General features: G+C 35.4%; 1 protein-coding gene and 1 pseudogene across 1 annotated transcript; one reads left to right on the plus strand and one right to left on the minus strand.

The window, feature by feature from the left end:
- The first annotated feature begins 337 nt into the window (after positions 1–337).
- Positions 338–10437, plus strand: LOC107672586 (tetratricopeptide repeat protein 38). Its single transcript, XM_016465839.1, has 11 exons — positions 338–507; positions 1968–2141; positions 3028–3103; positions 3569–3688; positions 3822–3881; positions 4122–4160; positions 5508–5589; positions 7099–7264; positions 8668–8827; positions 8909–8982; positions 10153–10437. Exons 1-11 carry the CDS (start codon positions 338–340, stop codon positions 10238–10240), a joined length of 1209 nt encoding a protein of 402 aa, XP_016321325.1. The 3' UTR covers positions 10241–10437.
- A 200-nt stretch (positions 10438–10637) lies between these two features.
- Positions 10638–21551, minus strand: part of LOC107672587 (tetraspanin-33-like) — a 14057-nt pseudogene continuing 3143 nt past the window's right edge.

The following is a 21551-nucleotide window of genomic DNA, read 5'->3' on the forward strand; positions in this document are numbered from 1 at the left end:
GCAAGAAAATACATATAAGAGGGAAACTGTAGTAAATCTTGACCTTTGGAAGTAGGGAACGTGCAAAAATTCTTTTGCATTATGTAGCACAAAAACCAACTTCCGATTTCCAATACTCCACAGTGATTTCCCACATAATATTTTTAAGTAATTTTATCTTAAAATCAATAATGTCCATTTATTTATTTGGTAAGTAGCCTTGTAATAAGTGTGATAATGTACATTCAGCTGGTCATTATCGCAAGATAAGCTCCTTCACGGTGATACAAGCCATTCATGGCTTTCCTAAATTAGGAAGTTAGGCTTTCCTCTTTAATCTCTTATCTGTGCTGCAGTGATGGGTCATGTGATCTCTACTGGGCTGGAGTTGGTGGGAACAGGAAGTTCAGTCCCGCGGGATGAGAGATTGGCCAGCGCGGTGAGGAGGACCGTGGAGTTGGCGAACTCTCAGGAGCTCACGTCCAGAGAGAGGAGCCATGTGAAAGCCGTGGAGCTCTTCTCTAAAGGGTGAGTTTACACAAAGCAGACCAAGTGTACAAGAACACTCAACAGGTGACATAACGAACATTTCACATCCGCCGACACAGGAGGTGGATGGCATGGAGATTTTGCAGCCAATGTAATGATGTTTTTTCTGACTCTTTTTAAGCCAAGTTGCCTGTGGCCCACAAGCAGTTATGAATTGGTTCTTTTAAGATTCATGTTCACTTTACTGTATCCTTGGGCAATAAAGAGTGTGACTGCCATGTGAAAGTTTAGGTCTGACTAAAGTTCTTGAATAAAGAAGCCTTTCTTACAGACGTTTTCCCATAATTTCTGTTCTCAGCACTAATTAATTTGACATAATAGTATTATGTCAAAAGATCACTTTTAAAAGAGGTTTTGGAGGTGACCAATATATTTTATACATTTTAGCTGGTAAAAAAATACATTTCTGTAAAAAAAAACCTGTTAAAATCATATTCAGTAACTGAAATAAAATATAAATATTAAAGGGATAGGTCACCCAAAAATGAAAATTCTGTCATTAATTACTCACCCTCATGTTGTTCCAAACCCGTAAGACCTTCGTTCATCTTCGGAACACAAATTAAGATATTTTTGATGCATTCTGACAGCTCTCTGACCCTCCCATAGACAGCAAGGGTACTACCACGATCAAGGTCCAGAAACGTAACGAGATCGGTAAAATAGTCCATGTGACATCAGGGGCTCAACCTTAATATTACGAAGATACGAGAATACTTTTTGTGCGCAAAAGAGAGAAAAAAAAACGTCTTTATTCAACAATTTGTCTCCTCCGCGTCACCCTAGCGCCATTTTGTAGAGTATCCACTGAACGCAAAGAGCGTATGCTATTCTGTGTCAGCCGCACCACACGGATATGTTGTCTACGTTGTTTGTGCTTTGATTTGAACGAAAACAACTTCAACAACTTCGTTGTTTTCGTTCAAATCAAAGCACAAATTGTTGAATAAAGTCGTTATTTTTTTTCTTTTGTGCACAGGAAGTATTCTCGTAGCTTCGTAATATTACAGTTGAACCCCTGATGTCACATGGATTATTTTACCGATCTCCTTGTTACGTTTCTGGACGTTGATTGTGGTAGTACCCTTGCTGTCTATGGGAGGGTCAGAGAGCTGTCAGAATGCATCAAAAATATCTTAATTTGTGTTCCGAAGATGAACGGAGGTCTTACGGGTTTGGAACGACATGAGGGTGAGTAATTAATGACAGAATTTTCATTTTTGGGTAAGTAAGTTTAAGCTGAATTACTAAAATTACAAAGGTAAATAGAAATATTTAGTAATATTTAAAAAAACAGTTATTAAAACTAAAATGAATAAAAATGTAAGAATAAAAGCTAATTAAAATATGAATAAATACTATTCGTATTTAGTATATAAACAACACTGTTGTGTAAATGTCAAATGAATTATGAATGAAGTAGACTGAATGTGTTTCAGAGCCCTGCATAAGGCCTGTGAGGTTTGGGAGGGTATTCTGGCGGATCACCCCACAGACATGCTGGCACTGAAGTTTGCCCATGATGGATTCTTCTACCTGGGTGAACAGACTCAGATGAGAGACTCTGTGGCCAGGGTTCTGCCCCACTGGAAACCACATATGCCGTTTTACAGGCAGGTTCCCGGCCCGTGCTCAACCAATCTAGATGCTGGCTTTAGATGTATTCTACCATGTGATGAATTGTGCAATACTTGTAAAAAAAAAATATATATATATTACATATATGTATATTACATACATATATACACACATATTATTTCTAATTTTTACTTACATATTTATTTTTATTTAAAATAATTTGATAATTATTAAAAAAAAATTATAATATTGTTTTAATAATTATTTTGTTTATTTTTCATTTTACTAGGTTAATTTCTTCATGCCTAAGATGATAAATGTAAAATTAAAAATGAAATGTTTAACTATTTTTTTTCTAGATAAAATGTTGTTTTTATTGGATATTTTTTCCAGTTATCTCAAAGGGATGTATTCCTTTGGGCTTCTTGAGACTCGTTTGTATGATGAAGCTGAAAAAATGGCAAAAGAGGTAGTTTTGTTTAACTGCATATATGTTGTTCATTACTATTGCTCACTACTTTCTTATGTTATGGCACTATAATGTAAATAAATGACTAATTAGGCTATGAAACATGCATTATTGATTATAATTGTATTAATATTTTTTAATGCAGTAGACACAGTAAATGTGCTGTGCTTGTCTTGCAAAAGTGAAAATAAACAGAATAATAACAGATTTCACGTGCACAAGTCCAATAAAGTCCAGTGTACTGGACAATTAATTTTTTATAGTTCCCCACACAGAAAATTTGAATTATTTAATTTCTTATAATTTATATATATATATTTTTTTTTACTTAAAATGTTATACCAGCAAATAAGTGAATACAATTATATTTTAAAGTAGTTATTAAAGTATTTTCTGCTACTATAGTATATACAGTATGATGTTTTCATTGGATGTTTTCTGTTTTTTTCCAGTTATCTTAAAGGGATGTATTCCTTTGGGCTTCTTGAGACTCGTTTGTATGATGAAGCTGAAAAAATGGCAAAAGAGGTAGTTTTGTTTAACTGCATATATGTTGTTCATTACTATTGCTCACTACTTTCTTATGTTATGGCACTATAATGTAAATAAATGACTAATTAGGCTATGAAACATGCATTATTGATTATAATTGTATTAATATTTTTTAATGCAGTAGACACAGTAAATGTGCTGTGCTTGTCTTGCAAAAGTGAAAATAAACAGAATAATAACAGATTTCACGTGCACAAGTCCAATAAAGTCCAGTGTACTGGACAATTAATTTTTTATAGTTCCCCACACAGAAAATTTGAATTATTTAATTTCTTATAATTTATATATATATATTTTTTTTTACTTAAAATGTTAAACCAGCAAATAAGTGAATACAATTATATTTTAAAGTAGTTATTAAAGTATTTTCTGCTATATAAAATATCTTTATAATTCCTTATTAACTGAATGCACCATTATTGTAATGCATTATGCCTGCAGGCCCTGGCTCTGACCCCTGAGGATGGTTGGAGTGTCCACTCTGTGGCTCATGTCCATGAGATGAAGGCAGAGATGGACAAGGGACTGAAGTTCATGGCCTCTACAGAGAAAGACTGGATGGTCAGTCTCAGAAATACTGCAAAGAACATATAAAGATTAACATGTAGAAGCACACTGTTTAGAAGCACACTGTGTAGCAAATAGTGTATTGTAAAAATTCCAGGTCATATGATGTCTTATTTCTCCTCTAAAGGTGTGTGACATGTTGGCATGTCATAATTACTGGCACTGGGCTCTATATCACATTGAAAACGTAAAATTTAAAAGACAACAAGATTATATCAACTACAAAAAAGTACTTTTATCCATGTGTACTTTTATCCATTTGTTTGTTTATTTATATTCATTCACTTCATAAACCTCAGGCATTATAAACATCTCAAAAATGGTTTATAATACACACACATGCATATATATATATATATATATATATATACACAGTGGGTCTTTTTTAAATTTCTTTATGTGATTTATTACTATTTTTCTTCCACAGGGGAATTATGATGACGCTTTGAAGATTTTTGATGAGCAGGTCAGTGCACTACTGTGCACATGCTACTAACATTATACTTACTAACAAAGAAGAGGCATAATACTACAGTGGTTTCCAATTTAATACCATGTTTTTTTTTTCTATGTATCATGGTAGTAGCATGGTATTCTTTAAAGTGCTTTGGAGTACCATGTCAGTACCAAGGTACATGAATCTGTTACAGCATTCAGTGTATATCAAAGGTAGTGCCATCTCATACCACCCATGGTACCACCACAACACTTTTTTGTTTCAAGAGTAGGGTAAATCTTGCAGGCACACAGATAATGTAATTAGTCATACCAGGGGAGAAGTGTAAATCATGTCATGTGGTTCCGTATGGATTGTGACGGATTCAGGCTGGTGAAAGTTGAACTGATGTAGACAGGACATCTGGGTGTCAGGGCAAAATCTTTAAACTACACTCTTGAATTTATAGGAGTCATTCACTCATTTACTGCAGGGACACACTGTCAACAGACCATCAGTAAATGGAAATTAGAATCTTGAAGACTGAAGTTATTATTCATTTAATAACTGATAATTCTTTATCTTTCAAAATCTTGTACGTGAGGGTTGATGTGACAATCCCAGAATATTTTTTACATTCATCTCAACAGGTGTGTTTAGTCAGTCACCATGAAAGCACTGTGAAGGCACAGCACTCTTAAAGAGAGCGCTTTATATTTAGAAAGCCGTTAAAAATGTAGATAACATTATGTAATAACTGTCATAAGCCATTAACAAACATTACATAACTTAAAATCTTAGTTATATAAAGATCAGTAGTTAAAGTAGTGTATATTCATATTGTGAATCTGCGTGGGCAAAAGTTTGTGAGAACACACCTGTACTTGTTGAAGTACAGGCCCGCCGGCCTCCGCATAATGTTCTTTTTAGCAACATCATATGACCCCTTTAAATTCTTCCCAGTAGTCTTCAGATCTGGGCTTTGCGAACGGGTCAAGTTCTTCTATGAAATCATTCCAGATTGGACTTCTGTTATTGCCAGCTATGCTAGAACAGAATAAATACACCCCATTATATTTAAAATGATAGTGATTGCACGGCTTGATTTTATGCACCTGTTAACAATGGATGTAGCTGAAATTGTCAAACCTGTTGATTATAAAGGGGCATCCATCCATATACGTCCTGTGGTGTATATTAATTAATTTCATTACCTGTCAGACTCATTAGATCAGGGGTGCCCAAACTCGGTCCTGGAGGGCCGGTGTCCCCGAGTTTGGGCACCCCTGCATTAGATAATGTAATAATGTTAAAGAAAGTTGACATGAATGTGCATTTGAAGTTGCTGGTAATGTGACATTTAAAACTTTTCTCCAGGTTTCTCAGCGCTGTGTGAAGTCTGGAGCCATGCTGGACATCGTAGACTCTTGTTCACTGCTCTACAGACTAGAGCTGGAGGGTGAGATATCATCCCAACTCAAAATAGAGATGGAAAACAATACACCTCACTTTCTCTGAGCAGGAGCGGAGAAATGTTTCTGTTGAGTCCATTTCTGTTAGGAATCCATCAACAGCAAGCGCATGCTGAACACATTTGCATTTGACTCTTTAATCAGTGCAGGTTGTATCTAAAGTCTGCGCGGGAACATAACATGAATCTGATGTGATGTGAAAATCACTTGAATGTTGTTAGGCATGTTTCTGAACCCTAAAAACAAGTGTATTTTGGGTAAAGAACCAGACTGGTGAACACAGCAGATAGCTAGGTTTTAAAATGTGGTCATGGCTTGTACTGTAAATAACAGGACTGGGCTATTGCTGAACAGATACAGACACCTGAAATTTTTGATTTGGTATCATTATAAATTCAAAAAATAAAAAATAGATATACTAATCTTTATATAATTTATAAAATATATTGATTTATGCTTAAAACACAATGAAAAAAGATTAAAACAATTTTGCCTTATAAGAAAAAAAGTGATACATTCTCTGAAACATGAAAAACAATTTTGCATCTCAAGTTTTGACAATGCCAAAGTACTGATTAAGAACATTTTTGAGGTCAAGTTACTTGGAAAGGCTTGAGAAAACATGTTTCTCTTCATGTTTCTTGTGGAACATGCAGTAGCAGGAAGAGACGTTTATTGTGCAATCTGAAGTTCAGGAGGTCATCTAGAAGATATTTTATCCTTTGGGTCATGAGGATTTGTGACATTCCACAGAGAAGATAAAGGGAAGTTCAACCTTTCCGCTCTTGATCTTAGGGTGATCTGTTTTGAAAAATGGCTAACTGCTCTTGCTCCATTTTATTTAGCCTATTTATGGGCACAGTTGAAGTACAGGACATCATGATCTGTTTTAAGGTCTTTGCTAAAAATGTATAGTCAGTTTTTATAAAGCTTTTCACAAAACATATTTTAAAGCAGCTTTACAGAAACATTAACTAGAAATATTAACCAGTATGTAGAAAAACATACTGTGCTTATTTAAAAAATAGTGCAATTATTTATTTTGTTATTAATGAAGTAGCCTCTGAAGCCTTTTAAAGCACGCAAGTTACCCTGCAAACCATGCAGCTTTTAAGTTTGTGTTCTATGAATACATTTAAGAGCTCAAATGTTTTTATACTATGCTAATTAACAGGACGGAGTTCACTTGAACTTTGGTTCGCAAACATGAACTTTCTAATCTTTCCTATTCATGTGTATGAGTGAAAATGGACGGAGTGTGAAGTCTATCGTGACTGCACCTTGACACAGCTGGAGGCAAGCTGGTAGCAGCCAGTGAAGTGTCCCTCGCTGTCTGGATGGTTTAGCTGCTGGTAGGCATGGTTCAGAAACACTGATGAGCTGGGATGTGAAACTGGATGTGTTGCATTATGGTTGGTTGATAAGAGGAATAATCGTGTTGGAATGCACCAAAAGTGGTGCAACTGTTTGTGTGGATAAAATGTTTTTCATTACAGGTGTGAGTGTGAAGGACCGCTACCGAGAGCTGCTGCAGGTGACCCAGCCACATACAGAGGACCACATGTTACTTTTCAATGACCTTCACTTCTTCATGGTTTCCCTGGGTAGCAAGGAGACCACCACCACTCAGCGCCTGCTGGAGAGTCTCCAGGAACTAGCTAAGTGAGTTGCAAACATTACATACTGTAACCCACTCAAGAGATTACATTACAGCCAGGTTCTGCTCACAGGTGGGAGTTTGTGGAGGCCGAGTTGTGGATGATTGTAGCATGTCTTCAGGCTCTGTGTGTGATTTCTTAGAAATTTCCCTGCTCTGGGGAAGATTAGGGATTTCAAGGCTGATGCGCTGCATGCATATTTATTCCAATTTGTCATAGCAGCCATTGTACAGAATAAACACAGAGTGTATCGAAAGTATAACCGAGCACAAAAATACATTCCTTGTCAGCATGCTGTGGTTTATAAGATGACATGATGGAGAGGAATCCTCTGGGAGCTGTATTTTCAGCAAAGCATCTGTTCAAAGAAGGCAGTGTTTTCACAAAGAGCACAATGTATTTCATTACCCACTCTTTATATTTATTTAGGCTTTTGGTAACAATTTTACAACTTTACAAATAAAATAAAATAAGACCTTTGCTGAATTGGTTGTGTAAACCAGGGTTTTTCAAAATGTTTGATGCCACAGACCACCAAAAATATAAAAGATTGTATTTTCAGGTACTGCACAAATTTATACTGTGAAAAATCTAAACCTATAAATATGTGTAAAATATTTTGTTTCTAAGTTGACACTGTATTTTATTTCTACTCACCATTAGAGTAATGTTAGGATAAACGAATAAAGCTGAAGAAAACAACAAACTAAACAAAACTATGGCTTAATAAATCAATAGAATGAAATAATTTTGATTTTGAACTGTTTTTATAAAGGGTCCGTTCACACAGAATGCATTTTTCCATTCCACTGTGCTACTTTTCCATTATTTTTCCATGTAAACATGCGGTAGACAGACATGCTTGACTGTCGCACTGTCAAATCTTTTGCAGTGTCTTTTTTAAACTTTCAAAAACGCTTCTAGACCTTGTGTTTTGTTTTTTTGGGGGAGTTTTTTCGTTCCAGTGTCCTGCATGTCACGTTTTTGCGATTCACTATGAAATCTGTGCACAAAAACACATTCTGTGTGCACGGCTCCTTAATCTGTATATCATTTCTAAATTGTATAAAATAAACATTTTATATAATAATAATAATTATTATTTATTTAATTATTTATTGCCACTATTTTAACCTTTCTGCGGACAGTTTGAAAACCTGTGGTCCAAGCAAGGAATAAAGTTTCTGAACATTTGATCTGAAATCATATAATTTTCTTACTTTGTGTAACACAAAACCAGATGTTTTGAATAAAAAGTCCGTTCACATTCATGCTGCTGTTAACATACAGTGACCAGAAGCTGGCAAACTCCAAAAAAAAAAAAAATCATATTTGTTGTATATGGAATGACATGAGGATGAATAAATGATGACAGAAATGTCCATTTTAACACTTGTCCTCCTCCAGAGACCCAGCAGAGAATCATCAGCTCCAGATAGCTGAGCGTGTGGGGCTGCCCATGTGTCAGGCTCTGCTGGAGTATGACCAGGGAAACTACAGCCAGGCCGTGGAGCTGCTCAAACCCATCAAAGACCGCTTTGTAGAGATAGGGGGCAGTGATGCTCAGGTCTTTCACCGCTTCACTACAATACATATAAGATAAGCAGTGTTTCCATTCTAAACAACCTCTTCATTTGTTCTTCTGCAGAGAGATGTTTTCAGTCAGCTCCTTATTCATGCTGCCATGAAGTCCGGAGACAAAGAACACCAACGATTTGCCAGGTAAACGTTGTGTTATACCCCTCTAAGTGGAAAATGGTTTTCAAATAGCTCATTTGTTGTCTTTTGTGCTTTTATGCTGCACTTTAAAGGAGTTGTTAGGCTCACAGTTTAAGCTCGAGACACATTACCATGTCCTTACAATGAAAGAATGTTATGTCAAACCTCTGGCAGAATCTAGAAGATACTTAACATTTTGAAAAGAGAAGAGAGATCAAATCTTTAAGATAATAATAATAATAATAATGTTATTTAACATAACAGGTGTGTTCATATGTTCCACGAAGTTACAATTAATAAAAAATAAATAAACAAATGGTTATCATTCAGTTCAGTTAATAATTTTTTGTCTGGTGAAATATATGAATGTATTTATGTCATGTCAAACAGCAGTAGTAAATAAATAAATCATATTTTATTTTATTTCTTTTTATTTATTATGTTTTAGCTTTCACTGTGAAATATTTTTTAATAAGTAAACTTCATGCATTTTTTGTTTGTTTGTTGTGGGTGGGGAAAATCGAAAATTGCATTTGATAGAGTTTGAATCTTATGTTATGGGAATGTTCCTTTAAACCTGGGTTTCTCAACTTGGGAGTTTTAAGGAAACTTATTAATGTTTTTTTTTTTTGCTTCTAGTCGTTGTCAACTAATCTGTGTTATAAACACAGATGTCTTTCCAAGCTGACAGTGCAAAAAATAACTTTTGTTAACTGAAGAGAATAATAGATCAAAATGCCATGCCCTTTCAAAAAGAAAAATCTCTGAGAATGCTCTGCATTCTTTGAACTGGTTGTGACAAAAATGCATACAACATTCATTTTCATGTAGAAATTAGTAAAAACTGCCATGCTAGGCCATAGGGTTCCCATTAAAGATGAACTGTCATGTCAGTTGATTTGCTAATTATAACCAAACTGTCTGCAGATGCCAGGTATTTCTGTGTAATTCTGATTCAAACAGAAATGTACATGTTGCATTTCATTAGTATGCAGTGCTCATAAATCGAAACTCTTCCAAACTGCAAACTCCCACCTGTTCTACACAGGTTGAGCATAAAATGAAGTGCATGTGAATATTTTTAAAATGCCTCGTTCGGATAGAAATGTTCTCCTGCAGGGACTTTCTTGGACACTTTCTGAGGAAGCAGGTGTTGTGTGTTTTTGTCCCTAGATGCATGCTGATCGAGAGAGACGCAGTGCGGCCAAACTCCCTGCTCACAATCCGGCTGATCCAGAAAGCCCACTCCTTACATGTTTAAATTCAGACTCCATTCCCTACGTGGTTAACAGCCTGGTCTCTGGTGGTTTAATTACAGGCCGCTTTCCTAACACATTTAACTATATACATCAGATCAGAGAGCCTGAGTACATCACAAGAGTTTGCACTGAACAAAGTCTTGTGTTTAATGGGTTCACTCCTCCAACTGTTAGTCTAGTCTCCTCCTCCTACATTGCAGATTTTGATTTTGCATTACATGTTATTCAAGTCCGAACAGCAGGCATGCAACCATGATCATTCAGTGGTGTGTGCATTAAAAATAAACTTAAAAATATGCCTCCAGACTTTTCAATTTGTAATGAAGAAATAACAATCCCACAAGCTTTACAGACAAACATTTTTATTTTTTATCAAATAACAGAAAAAATGTCAACCAAAATCACAAATAAATAAGAACTGGCTCCAAGGCAGAGTGAAATGAATCCGATAGGAAATTGTGTTGGAAGTGTGAGAGCAGTCAGTGCAGAATGAAAGCATCACTCCAGAATGTGAGAGAGTTTGGCGGCACTGCAGATGATCGTCTGCTTCCTCTACATGACAGATCCGATCTCTTTCTGGATCTCAGAAATGAGGATCTGAGACAGAACGATGCCTGCGATCTGTAGATCAAACAGAAGAACTGTGTCAGGACAGCGGTGTGTATGGAGAGAGGATCGTAATTTCAGTTTTTGCCCAACGTTGTCACAGCTAACAGCTAACCCTTAATTACATTAATTATTAAAAAGGTCACACACAGATATGCTTCACTGATTTGTAATGAACAGACACAATATTGCCAGTTACTTTGTCTGTTTCTGCTCCACCCATGAAAATAGTTTGGACTAGTGCGACTCGCTGCAAATGGCAAGAAAGGTCTTTTTTCTTTTCTGAATGGTTGAATGAACGATTGAAAAATTTGCTCACTCAAAGACAATTAGGCCTATATGTTTTGTTCCTGAATGAATTTTGAGTGAACTGGCTGAATGATTAAATTACTTAAAAACAAAATTGTAACCCCCTACTATTGTAACTATGTGAAAAGTCGAAATTGACACATACTAAGGGCCTGTTCCAATACTCACATTTGCAAAAATATACCCCCACGACCCTACAAAGGACAAATGGATTGGCAAATGAATAGGAAAATGTACAAGCCATTTTTTTTTTTTTTTTTTTGGTTTGAAAATTGAAACATAAGTTTAATGATATGCTATGCGCCCCCTAGTGGATGGAGCATAAAACTACAAGTTACTTGCGGACGAACATTGTGTTGGTCATTACGTGAGTTGTGCTTTGGCTCCTCTGTTTTGCGAGGATGAATCTGATGACGTGAGCTGCAAGACTGAGCAAGTATAAGCCGCTGCTGTTTTGACAACAGTTGTTTTAAAATAAGGATACAAAAGTTTGGCAATGCTGGCACTAGTCATAACGGTTGCGTTTCATATCAGATAAGGTAAAATAACTACATAACTTGGCTTGGCTATTTGGTTTAGAGTTTGACACTGTTACCAATATAAACAGTTTTGTGAACCTAGTCAGTGAACAGCAAATGTGATGCTATGCAATGTTGATTCGTGATTTATTACAGACACTTTTTTTTTTTTTTGAGGTTTATTTGTTGTGGCTTCAAGCTATTTTGACACCTTCCACAGAATATAGCAGCCACCTTCTTTCGTTTATTTATGTTATGCAAGTTATCATGATGGAAGTTTGCAGTTTACACAAATCCATCCAGACAGCTCTAAAACATCATTATTATAGGCTTAACCTATGTGATTTAGGCAAAAACATGGTATGGCAGATGGTTTTGTTGTGATGTACTCATTATTCCAGCGGTGTTCATTGTAATGTAAGTGTAATGTAATGGTTAAAAGGACAGTTTCTTTCTTCTGATGATGATATTTTGAAGAACGTGGGTAGTTGATGGTCCCCATTGACTATAGTGTTTTTTCTTCATACTATGGAAGTCAATGGGGTTGTTTAGTTCAGCTGTTTGGTTACCTATATTTTTCAAAATATCTTCATGTTCAACAGGAGAAAGAAACTCATACAGGTTATAAGCAACTTCATGGTGAGTAAATGATGTCAGAATTTTCAATTTGGGGTGGACTATCCATTACAAATTGATTACTAAAGCAATTATATTACATTAATATTCAGCACAATTTTTGTTTGTGTAACAATACTTAATAATCCTGTTATATTGACCCCATGATCGGAGTGTCATCTGTCTGAGAAACTGAAATCCCTCACAAGCTGAATTTTACCTGTGGTAAAGCGAGACCCAGAGTCAGCGCCCCAACTAACAGCAGGTGAGATTCAATCCATATTACAGCTCTGTCTGCACAGCCCACCGGATTGATGGATTTAGTGGCGTCCAGGTGGTTTTGTGTTTGAATCCCAAAACCACACATGGAGTTGATCACAGTCTGAAATAGTAAAAGATGTTTTTAAGCTGTAAGCAGCAGGGGGCAGTAATGTGTTAGCCTCATTCTATTCATGTTTGCTTAATGTACCTCATTTTAAATCTATAGTATTCAAATGCAAACATGATTAATTAGTAGTTTTGCTAAAACAAACAGCACTATTAATACTGTGCATATTTTTGCCATATAGGGACCAGAATATCATCGGAGGTCATTTTGGGAGAGTAAGCATCCATCTAACAACAACCCAAAACACTTTAGCATCTTCATAACACAGTAAAAAATCACCTGCACACATTAACTGCCGTCCTGACAAAGACACATGTAATTATGTATATTGTAGAGGTTCTTAGTTTTTTGTTTTTTTTCTGTCTGTCGTTGATGATTATTCTTGATCCTTTCGTCTGGCATTTTGACGGGTTTTTTTTGCATCCTACGTTATCTAGTCTGATGGGTCAGGGCCGGTCATTGCCCCTTCAGCTCTAGTGTGAGTCTTTTACAATGCAACCTGAGGATGTTGAATTCCTTTTTGTCTAGTGGGCTGCAGATGTAGAATGCAGGTCAAGGTCACATATGTAGACATGCATTTTCATTTGAATGTTTGCAACAGGACTTTCCTTAATATGTGGTTTAATCATTCATCACCCTTTTATACAGAGATTTCACACAGCTTTCAGTATCCACGAGTCTGATAACTGACAAGAAAAACACGTTTGCATCTTAACACATGTTTGCATTTTAATGTCCGAAATGGGATAAAATATCACTTTTAACAGCATTTATAAATGCATGTGATCCCTGCAGGTCTCCCTGAAATAATGTTATGATTAATTTTCATATTGCTTGCGCAGTGCCATCTTCTCCATGTGAACATCTGTTTGGATGAATCACAGAATTTTCTGTCATTCCTTTCACTTCAAACAATACGTCTGAATACTTGAAAACAATTAAACCCATAAACCACACAGATTTTCACTCTTAAATGTGACATATTTTCTTCTGTTTTTGTTAGAAAGAATTGCATTTCGTCCACTCTGACCTGTTTAGAGAGTGTTTATCCAGCAATCACCGTAGACATTTGCCAAGGGAACAGAGATCATAATATTTAGGTCTGCCAAGGAGTCGCTCTAAATCGGTGATCTATGTTCTGTTTGAGTATCTTATCAGCATTTAGACACGTTTCACAGATTGAATTGGAGCACGCATTTAGCATTTCAGCCAAGCAGCTGCTTTGGACGTCATACCAGAATGGCACTGCTCAGTCACTCGCTGTCTTGAGCGGCAAGAAAGCAATTCAGAACTCATAAATTCTCCTCGAATTGCTGCTGTGACAACTGTGTTGAAATTGAAACTTTGTATTACTGATACGTTTGGTAAACCCAGTCTTCACAAAGCTCTTACTGATGTGATTATAACTGGGGTAATTAGCGGCACAGGCCATCATCATTAAAGATAAAGGCACAGAGGAAGGGCAAACGCTGACTTGACACTTTGAATCCGTCTTTCGTGGCACTTTGTTGCAGAGTGCAATAAACCAATGACCACATACAGTTTTGTTGAGGTGATTAGATGAAAAATAATACAACTTTGCTTTTGCACTAATGCTAGACTACAAATACTGAGAACAAAAGTGGAGGGATTGTGTTCAAATAAAGGATCAAAATGAAGGATCACTGTATAACTGAACTCAAATTTGACATTTTCTGAAATTGTGAGTGGTGTTTGGCCTTTCAGTGTTTGCTAGAGTGTTTTAGGTGGTTGTAAGGGTTTTGCGGTGGCTAAAGCATTCTGAGTGGTTGTTAGCATGTTGCTATGTGGTTGCTAGGGTATTCTGGATGGTTTCTTGAACATGGACCAGCAAGTCTCTATGATGTTCCTCATCCTATATATGTCTTATATGGCTTGGGTCCTGTTGGCTTTTTTTTTTTTTCACACACTCATTTCATCATCCTCTATGTGAAGATTGATTCTGATCTCTTGGAAAAGACTTTAAACTTCTGAATTATGTTATGAATTTAAACAAATAAGTCAAGTCAAGTCAAGTCAAGTCACCTTTATTTATATAGCGCTTTTAACAATACAGATTGTGTCAAAGCAACTGAACAGCATTAATTAGGAAAATAGTGTGTCAATAATGCAAAATGACAATAGTAAACACTAATTTTTCAGTTAAAGACAGTTCATCATTGAATTCAGTGATGTCAACATCCAGCTCAGTTTAAATAGTATCTTTGCAATCAAGTCAACGGTATCGCTGGATAATAAGTGTAAAGGGTAACACTTTACAATAATGTTCCATTAGTTAATGTTTTAGCTAACACGAACAAACGATGAACAATACATGTATTACAGTATTTATTCATGTTAGTTAATGAAAATACAGTTGTTCATTGTTAGTTCATGTTAATTCACAGTGCATTAATGTTAACAAGCACAACTTTTGATTTTAATAATGCATTAGTAAATGTTGAAATTAACATTAACTAAAGTAGTTAACTAATGAACCTTACTGTAAAGTGTTACCGTGTAAAGTATTAACAAAGAATGAGCTATGAGTTATAGTAATACTAGTTAAACTTTCTGTATCTAGCTGTAAAGTGTTACCGTGTAAAGTATTAACAAAGAACGAGCTATGAGTTATAGTAATACTAGTTAAACTTTCTGTATCTAGCACCACAAATTAATCTTACGTATGCTTTAGGTCTCCAATTTGACTCTATCAATCAAATAATCTTTTAAAATAAATGAATACTTTTATTCAGCAAGGACACTTTAAATTGATCAAAAGTGACAGTAACAATATATAATGTTACAAAATATTTATATTTCAAGTAAATGCTGTTATTTTGAACTTCCTATTCATCAGAAAAAGAAAAAAAAGTTTCATGGTTGCCACAAAAATTATTTAGCAGCACAACTGTTTTCATCATTGATAATAATAATGTTTCTTGAGCACCAAATCATTACAGAGATTTCTGAAGGATCATGTGACACTAAAGACTGGAGTAATTGGTGCTGAAAATTCAGCTTTGCATCACAGGACATGACATTTTAAAATATATATTCAAATATAATTAGTTATTATAAATTGTAATAATAAGTTTTACTCTATTTTTGATGAAGGAAATGCAGCTTTGATGCAGCATAAGAGACATCTTTCAATAACATTAAAAATCTTACTGACTCCAAACTTTGAAATGATATCCACAGTATGTGCTATTTTTATTCTTCAATATATGGTTTTCCAAGGTAATTATGCAGAGATGATTATAGATAATACAGTTACTGTACATGTGTTGCCAAGAACATTTGAGAGAATGTTTTAAATTTGAAGGGGTGAAACTGGGGAAATATAAAACAATATTAAAAAAGTTAACATTTAACAAAGTTAAATGTAATTATTATGATTTAGAGCTTCAGTCGCACCAAAGATATTTAAACTCATAAAGCGCCATATGAATCCGTGCTTCACACACCGACCTCATATCTGTTTCTATTTCTATGTCCAATTTCATTTCACATATTCATAACTCTAGATTAAAACAGTAGGTGCTTGACTCTCACCTCTCCTGGTAGAGGAGTGCAGCATGAGAAGGGAACCGCACATCTCTCAGTGCTGGGGTTTGACAGGGTGCAGTTGAAGTAGAGGTTCCAGGACCAGTCGGTGTAGTTGTTCCAGCCACAGCATTTGAACTGTAAGGAGAAGCATGGAAGGAAGGGAGAGAAAGTATTTTTAGACCACATATTCACCTTCTGTCTGCTGGACCCATAAGATTTTTCATTGTGAGAAGGACAAAGAGGCAGGAGAACATACTGTACTGTATTGGAGAGTAGAACAGTTTCTGATTTAGAGAGTCATGCATGTGTTGAGTTGACATTATCATATTTACTCAAATTTGCCCAAAAGTTAGTTGTGAAGTAGGGATAGTTCACCAAAAAATTTAAATTCTGTGTCATGTACTAACCCGCATGTTGCTTGCATATAAATATATATATATATATATATATTGTTTTGCAGAATGTTCAAGCTGAGACAACCTACAAAAATGACAAAAAAGCACCATAATGTAGTCAAATAAATGTAGCTCTGTTGAAAATAATAAACTTATTTTAGAAACATTACATTTGCACAAACTGATGGCAAATGTGTATGTATATAAATATAATCTACACACGTACAGTATATTTGTCACATAAAACATACAAAAATAATAATTTTGACAATAAAAGGAAGATCAAGTGTATACATGAGTTTTATTAATTTATTTTTAATTTTGTTTGTAATTTTTGAAATGCAAATGACGGCCTGCTGCATGAAAAATGTGCGCAGTCTGATACAAAATAACACCTGTACCTCTTTTTGGATGTAGTCCATTAGGTTTTGAAGGTCCAGGTCATCTCGATAGTGCACAATGGCTTTTTTCACAAATTTCCCCAGAGCATCGCGTGTCTGTGAACATGACACTTCATACAGTCTAGCCACCAAGTATATTTCCATATGTACCTAAAATCAAACACTTCCATCTGGGTTGTATACGCATATGTAATTGTGCTACGGGAGACAGGTCGACAGCGCTAATTCACCATGGCGGCTCTGATAGCATATGCTTTAATGTGGTAATTAACTCTTGAGGCCCCCCTGAGCTCTCTACTTCTCCCCTGTCAGTTTCTCTAACGCTGGCATGTTCAAGAACCTCTGAATGTCATTAACAGGAAGCCTCCTAGAAATCCTCTATCGAAACGGAACATTTGGTTCCACTTTGATGTGGCAAAGCTCTTTAATCATTAAGCATCGAAGATGCTTGGAGCGACGTCCTTAAACTGCCCTGTTTAACTGTGTGGGCTGCGCTCTGACGGTGAAGTATAATGTGTTGTAATACACTCGATGGGACCTTCTCCTGGACTGTAGAACTTCAGGAGTTCACTCGTAGGATGAGGTAATTGTAGAACAATAGGAAACTCTATAGCGGGAATTGACATTAAGGGTAAGATGAACAGTGGAAGTGAATGGTGGATTGCTTTTAAATTGACTTGCTAGCCCATGAGATGGACTTGGAGATTGACAGATGACTGCTAGAAGAGGTTAACCCTCCCTAACCAAGCCAAATCCTAATGTTTCAATTCATCTCTAACAACCTGCTGTGTGTGAAAGTCATAACAATGAAATATGTTTCATATGATAGCCCATATCCTGTATCAGTGCTGCAGAAAACCTGTCTAGATTATATACTAAAGTTTCAAGTGAAAGAAATGTTTCATTTGTTTTAAATAGCAAATTGCTAAAAAAAAAGCATATTAAACGCAACTGTCTGTCTACTTTAATGTTTCAAAATGTGAAAATAAAATATTCATGTTCCATGGTCATTCAGCCTAACATATATTTATGCTACATAATTAATTATTTTTCTGACCTGTATTTATTTAAATATATAAAAGAAAAAGTGAATATACTAAATCTTTGCTCTCTCTCTCACTCACACACACACACATATATATCTACAGTTGTGGTCAAAATTTTACAAATACTTTGCAGTAGCTGCAAAATGTTAATTATTTTACTAAAATAAGAGGGATCATACAAGATAGCCCATATCCTGTATCAGTGCTGCAGAAAACCTGTCTAGATTATATACTAAAGTTTCAAGTGAAAGCCCACCTGGTCAGCGTAAGAAGCCCAGGATTGCAATGACCATTTGGGTTAGAAAGACCAGGGTAAGACTAAATGAGAACTAGAGAGGAACAGGAAAGAAAACCAAGGAAGTGATAAAAAAAAAAGTCTTTAACTGCTATTTAAATAATTGGTTGCACTGTGGTGTATAGGGAAGACTGGGGCTAGTTGTCACACTTGTACTCCACTGAATATTTCACTGTGTAGATTTGTTTTTACACTTTAATTTAATAGCTACATGGCTGCTGATATTTAATTCATGTTTAGTTTTTATTTTTGCATTTTAGGTTAATTTCTAGTAATTTTATGTGCTTTTTATTTTTTTAGTTTTAGTTAAGTTTTATTTATTTCCAGTTTTAAAATTAAGCACATTTCAGCATATTTGACTGTATTTCTAATTGATTTTAATTAACAAAAAATGTTTTAAATAGTTTTAGTTAACAGCTTTAATAACCCTGATGTGACAATTAGCGCTATTCTCGTATGTCTAAAAAGGGAAGGAGGTTTTACTACTGAATAAGATAGTGTTATCTTAACTTGTAAGTCACTGAATGAAAATGTGAAGTATGTGCAGTAATGCTCACAATTTTAAGGAGTCGTATGTATTCTCGCAGAGCTCCGATGCATCCGCAGAAGGTGATGAAGAACATGAATCACAGCAGGATCAATGAGGAACGTGTCACGCACTATGTCTGTGGAAAACCCTCAGAAACACCGCTAACCTCTCGACTGATCCACACACATCTGCAGTTTATTTAGAGGCGAGGAACACAACTCTTCTCATACCTGTTGCTTTCTGAACTTTGGCATATATGCCAATGGCTACAATAAGAAGAGAAAACACCTAAAAATGCATAAACATAAATAAAGAAGTAACATGAAATAATCAGCTGCACATTGATCATCCACAAAACGTGTGTGTGTGTGTGTGTGTGTGTGTGTGTGTGTGTGTGTGTGTGTGTGTGTGTGTCTAAAATAAGAGGGATCATACAAAATGTTTTTTTTTTTGTACTGACCTGAATAAGATATTTCACATAAAAGACGTTTACATACAGTCCACAAGAGAAAATAGTTGAATTTAAAAAAATGACCCAGTTCAAAAGTTTACATACGCTTGATTCTTAATACTGTGTGGTTGCCTGGATGATCCACAGCTGTTTTTTGGGTTTTTTTTGTCTTGTGATAGTTGTTCATGAGTCTCTTGTTTGTCCTGAACAGTTAAACTGCCCGCTGTTCTTCAGAAAAATCCTTCAGGTCCCACAAATTCTTTGGTTTTCCAGCATCTTTTGTATCTGATCCCTTTCCAACAGTGACTGTATTATTTTGAGATCCATCTTTTAACACTGACGACAACTGAGGGACGCATACGCAACTATCTCAAAAAGTTCAAATGCTCACTGATGCTCCAGAAGGTCAAACATGCATTAAGAGCCAGGGCTGTAAACAGAAGGAAGATGTGTACATTTTTCTTATTTTGCCTAAATATCATATTTGTTTCATTTAGTACTGCCCTTCAGAAGCTACAGAAGATAGGCCTATACTTGTTTCCCAGAAGACTAAATAAGTTCAATTTACCCTGATCTTCACATTTATTTTCTCTTGTGGATTATATGTAAACTTCTTTTGTATGAAATAATCTTATTCAGGTCAGTACCAAAAAAGAGCCCATTTTGTATGATCCCTCTTATTTTGGTAAAATAATAAATAATGCAGAGACTGTATATATACACACACACATACACAATACAGTATGAGGAGAGCAGGTATAAATCTAAAAATACTAAAAAATCATCCTCGTACCAGTTGCTTATAAGTTATTGAAAATATAGCTCAGAAATATGAAGTTTGTTCTGGGAAAGATTGTTTTCAGATGACACTTGACTTGATATTGTTTTATATAATGAAATCACATTCAGACATTTAAAGTGGGTTTTAAATTGGATTTCATTTTGGATTATATTGGTTTCTCCACATAAATATATTATTACTGGTGGTTATTATTATTATTTTAAACAAAGGCTGCATCCCAGAGTTAAAATATAAGAGTCTCTGAGCAATATGTGTGGTAGAGTATAGGGCTTTTGTGTGTCTGAGTGCCATGCAGTTCCATTATGCAGCTGAAGAATCCTCCACCTGAGTTTATAAATGCAGCTGAATCCTATCATCTCGCTCCTTAAGAGTCGACAACAGTACTTTGAGAGCATCTATGTACTTAGCTTGCATATGAAATATAAGGAATCAGGTTAAAGAGCCATTCAGAGGCTTTTTTGGTGCAGTGGAGAAACAGCCACTTCATATACGCGGTTTTGTGCTTTTCTGAAAAACCCAGCAAGCCAGCACGGCTGGAACAAAAGACTAATGGATTATGCCTTCATACTCGGTCCAGAGGTCCGTCTGTTGTGCACAAATATTGGTTTAGTGTGAACAGTGTGATTTGGCAGTGCCGTCCGTTCACATTTCCAGCACAACACTCACTCACACACAAAAGACAATTAATGGCAATCACAGTCTGCAGATTTTTTATTTTTTTCCCTTCCAATGAGAGTTGGCTATTTGAGGCTAAATGAGTGATAGCGACTGCAGGTGATGTGACAAACTTGAGTTTAAAATGTGAATGCACAGTGTGTGGCTTTTATTCCATTTCCATTTATTTTAATGTTGAATTAACTTGCTCGACAATTATTTGTCAGGAACGTTTAGGTTTTTGGTTTGTTTAATATAATATATCACCAAATTATCTTGGTAGCTAACAGATGAAGTTTTGTTCAAACTGTGATACTCATGGAAACATCAGTTAGAAATGGGAGTTACATTAGTCTTGCAAATTAAAAATGTTCTTGTTTTGTACCTAAATGTTACATTTATTCAAATACTCTAGTGTTCAGAGGTTTGGGGTCACTATTTTTTTGTGGATTTTTTATTTATTTAAGTCTAAATTAAGTATCTTATGCTTACCAAGGCTGCATTTATTTGATAAAAAATACAATACGGTAAAAATATTGAAATATTAATTTAAAATAATTGTTTTCTATTTTAATATATTTTCAAATGTAATTTATTTCTGTGATGGCAAATCTGAATTTTCAGCTCCAGTCTTCAGTGTCACATGATCCTTCAGAAATCATTCTAATATGCTGTTTTGGTGCTCAATGTCAACGTTGAAAGCAATTGTGCTGCTTAATATGTTTGTGAAAAACATGATGCAGTTTTTTCAGATT

This window comes from Sinocyclocheilus anshuiensis, unplaced genomic scaffold (genome assembly GCF_001515605.1).
Source record: "Sinocyclocheilus anshuiensis isolate Anshui unplaced genomic scaffold, SAMN03320099.WGS_v1.1 scaffold28, whole genome shotgun sequence".
In the NCBI taxonomy this organism is placed as follows: Eukaryota; Metazoa; Chordata; class Actinopteri; order Cypriniformes; family Cyprinidae; genus Sinocyclocheilus; species Sinocyclocheilus anshuiensis.

Excerpts from the sequence above, each read along its gene's own strand:
- LOC107672586 (XM_016465839.1), top strand. The coding sequence starts at position 338 with ATGGGTCATGTGATCTCTACTGGGCTGGAGTTGGTGGGAACAGGAAGT. Across the intron at positions 4,161-5,507 it reads TGAAGATTTTTGATGAGCAG|GTTTCTCAGCGCTGTGTGAA; the intron begins GTCAGTGCACTA and ends ACTTTTCTCCAG. Across the intron at positions 8,828-8,908 it reads TAGGGGGCAGTGATGCTCAG|AGAGATGTTTTCAGTCAGCT; the intron begins GTCTTTCACCGC and ends GTTCTTCTGCAG.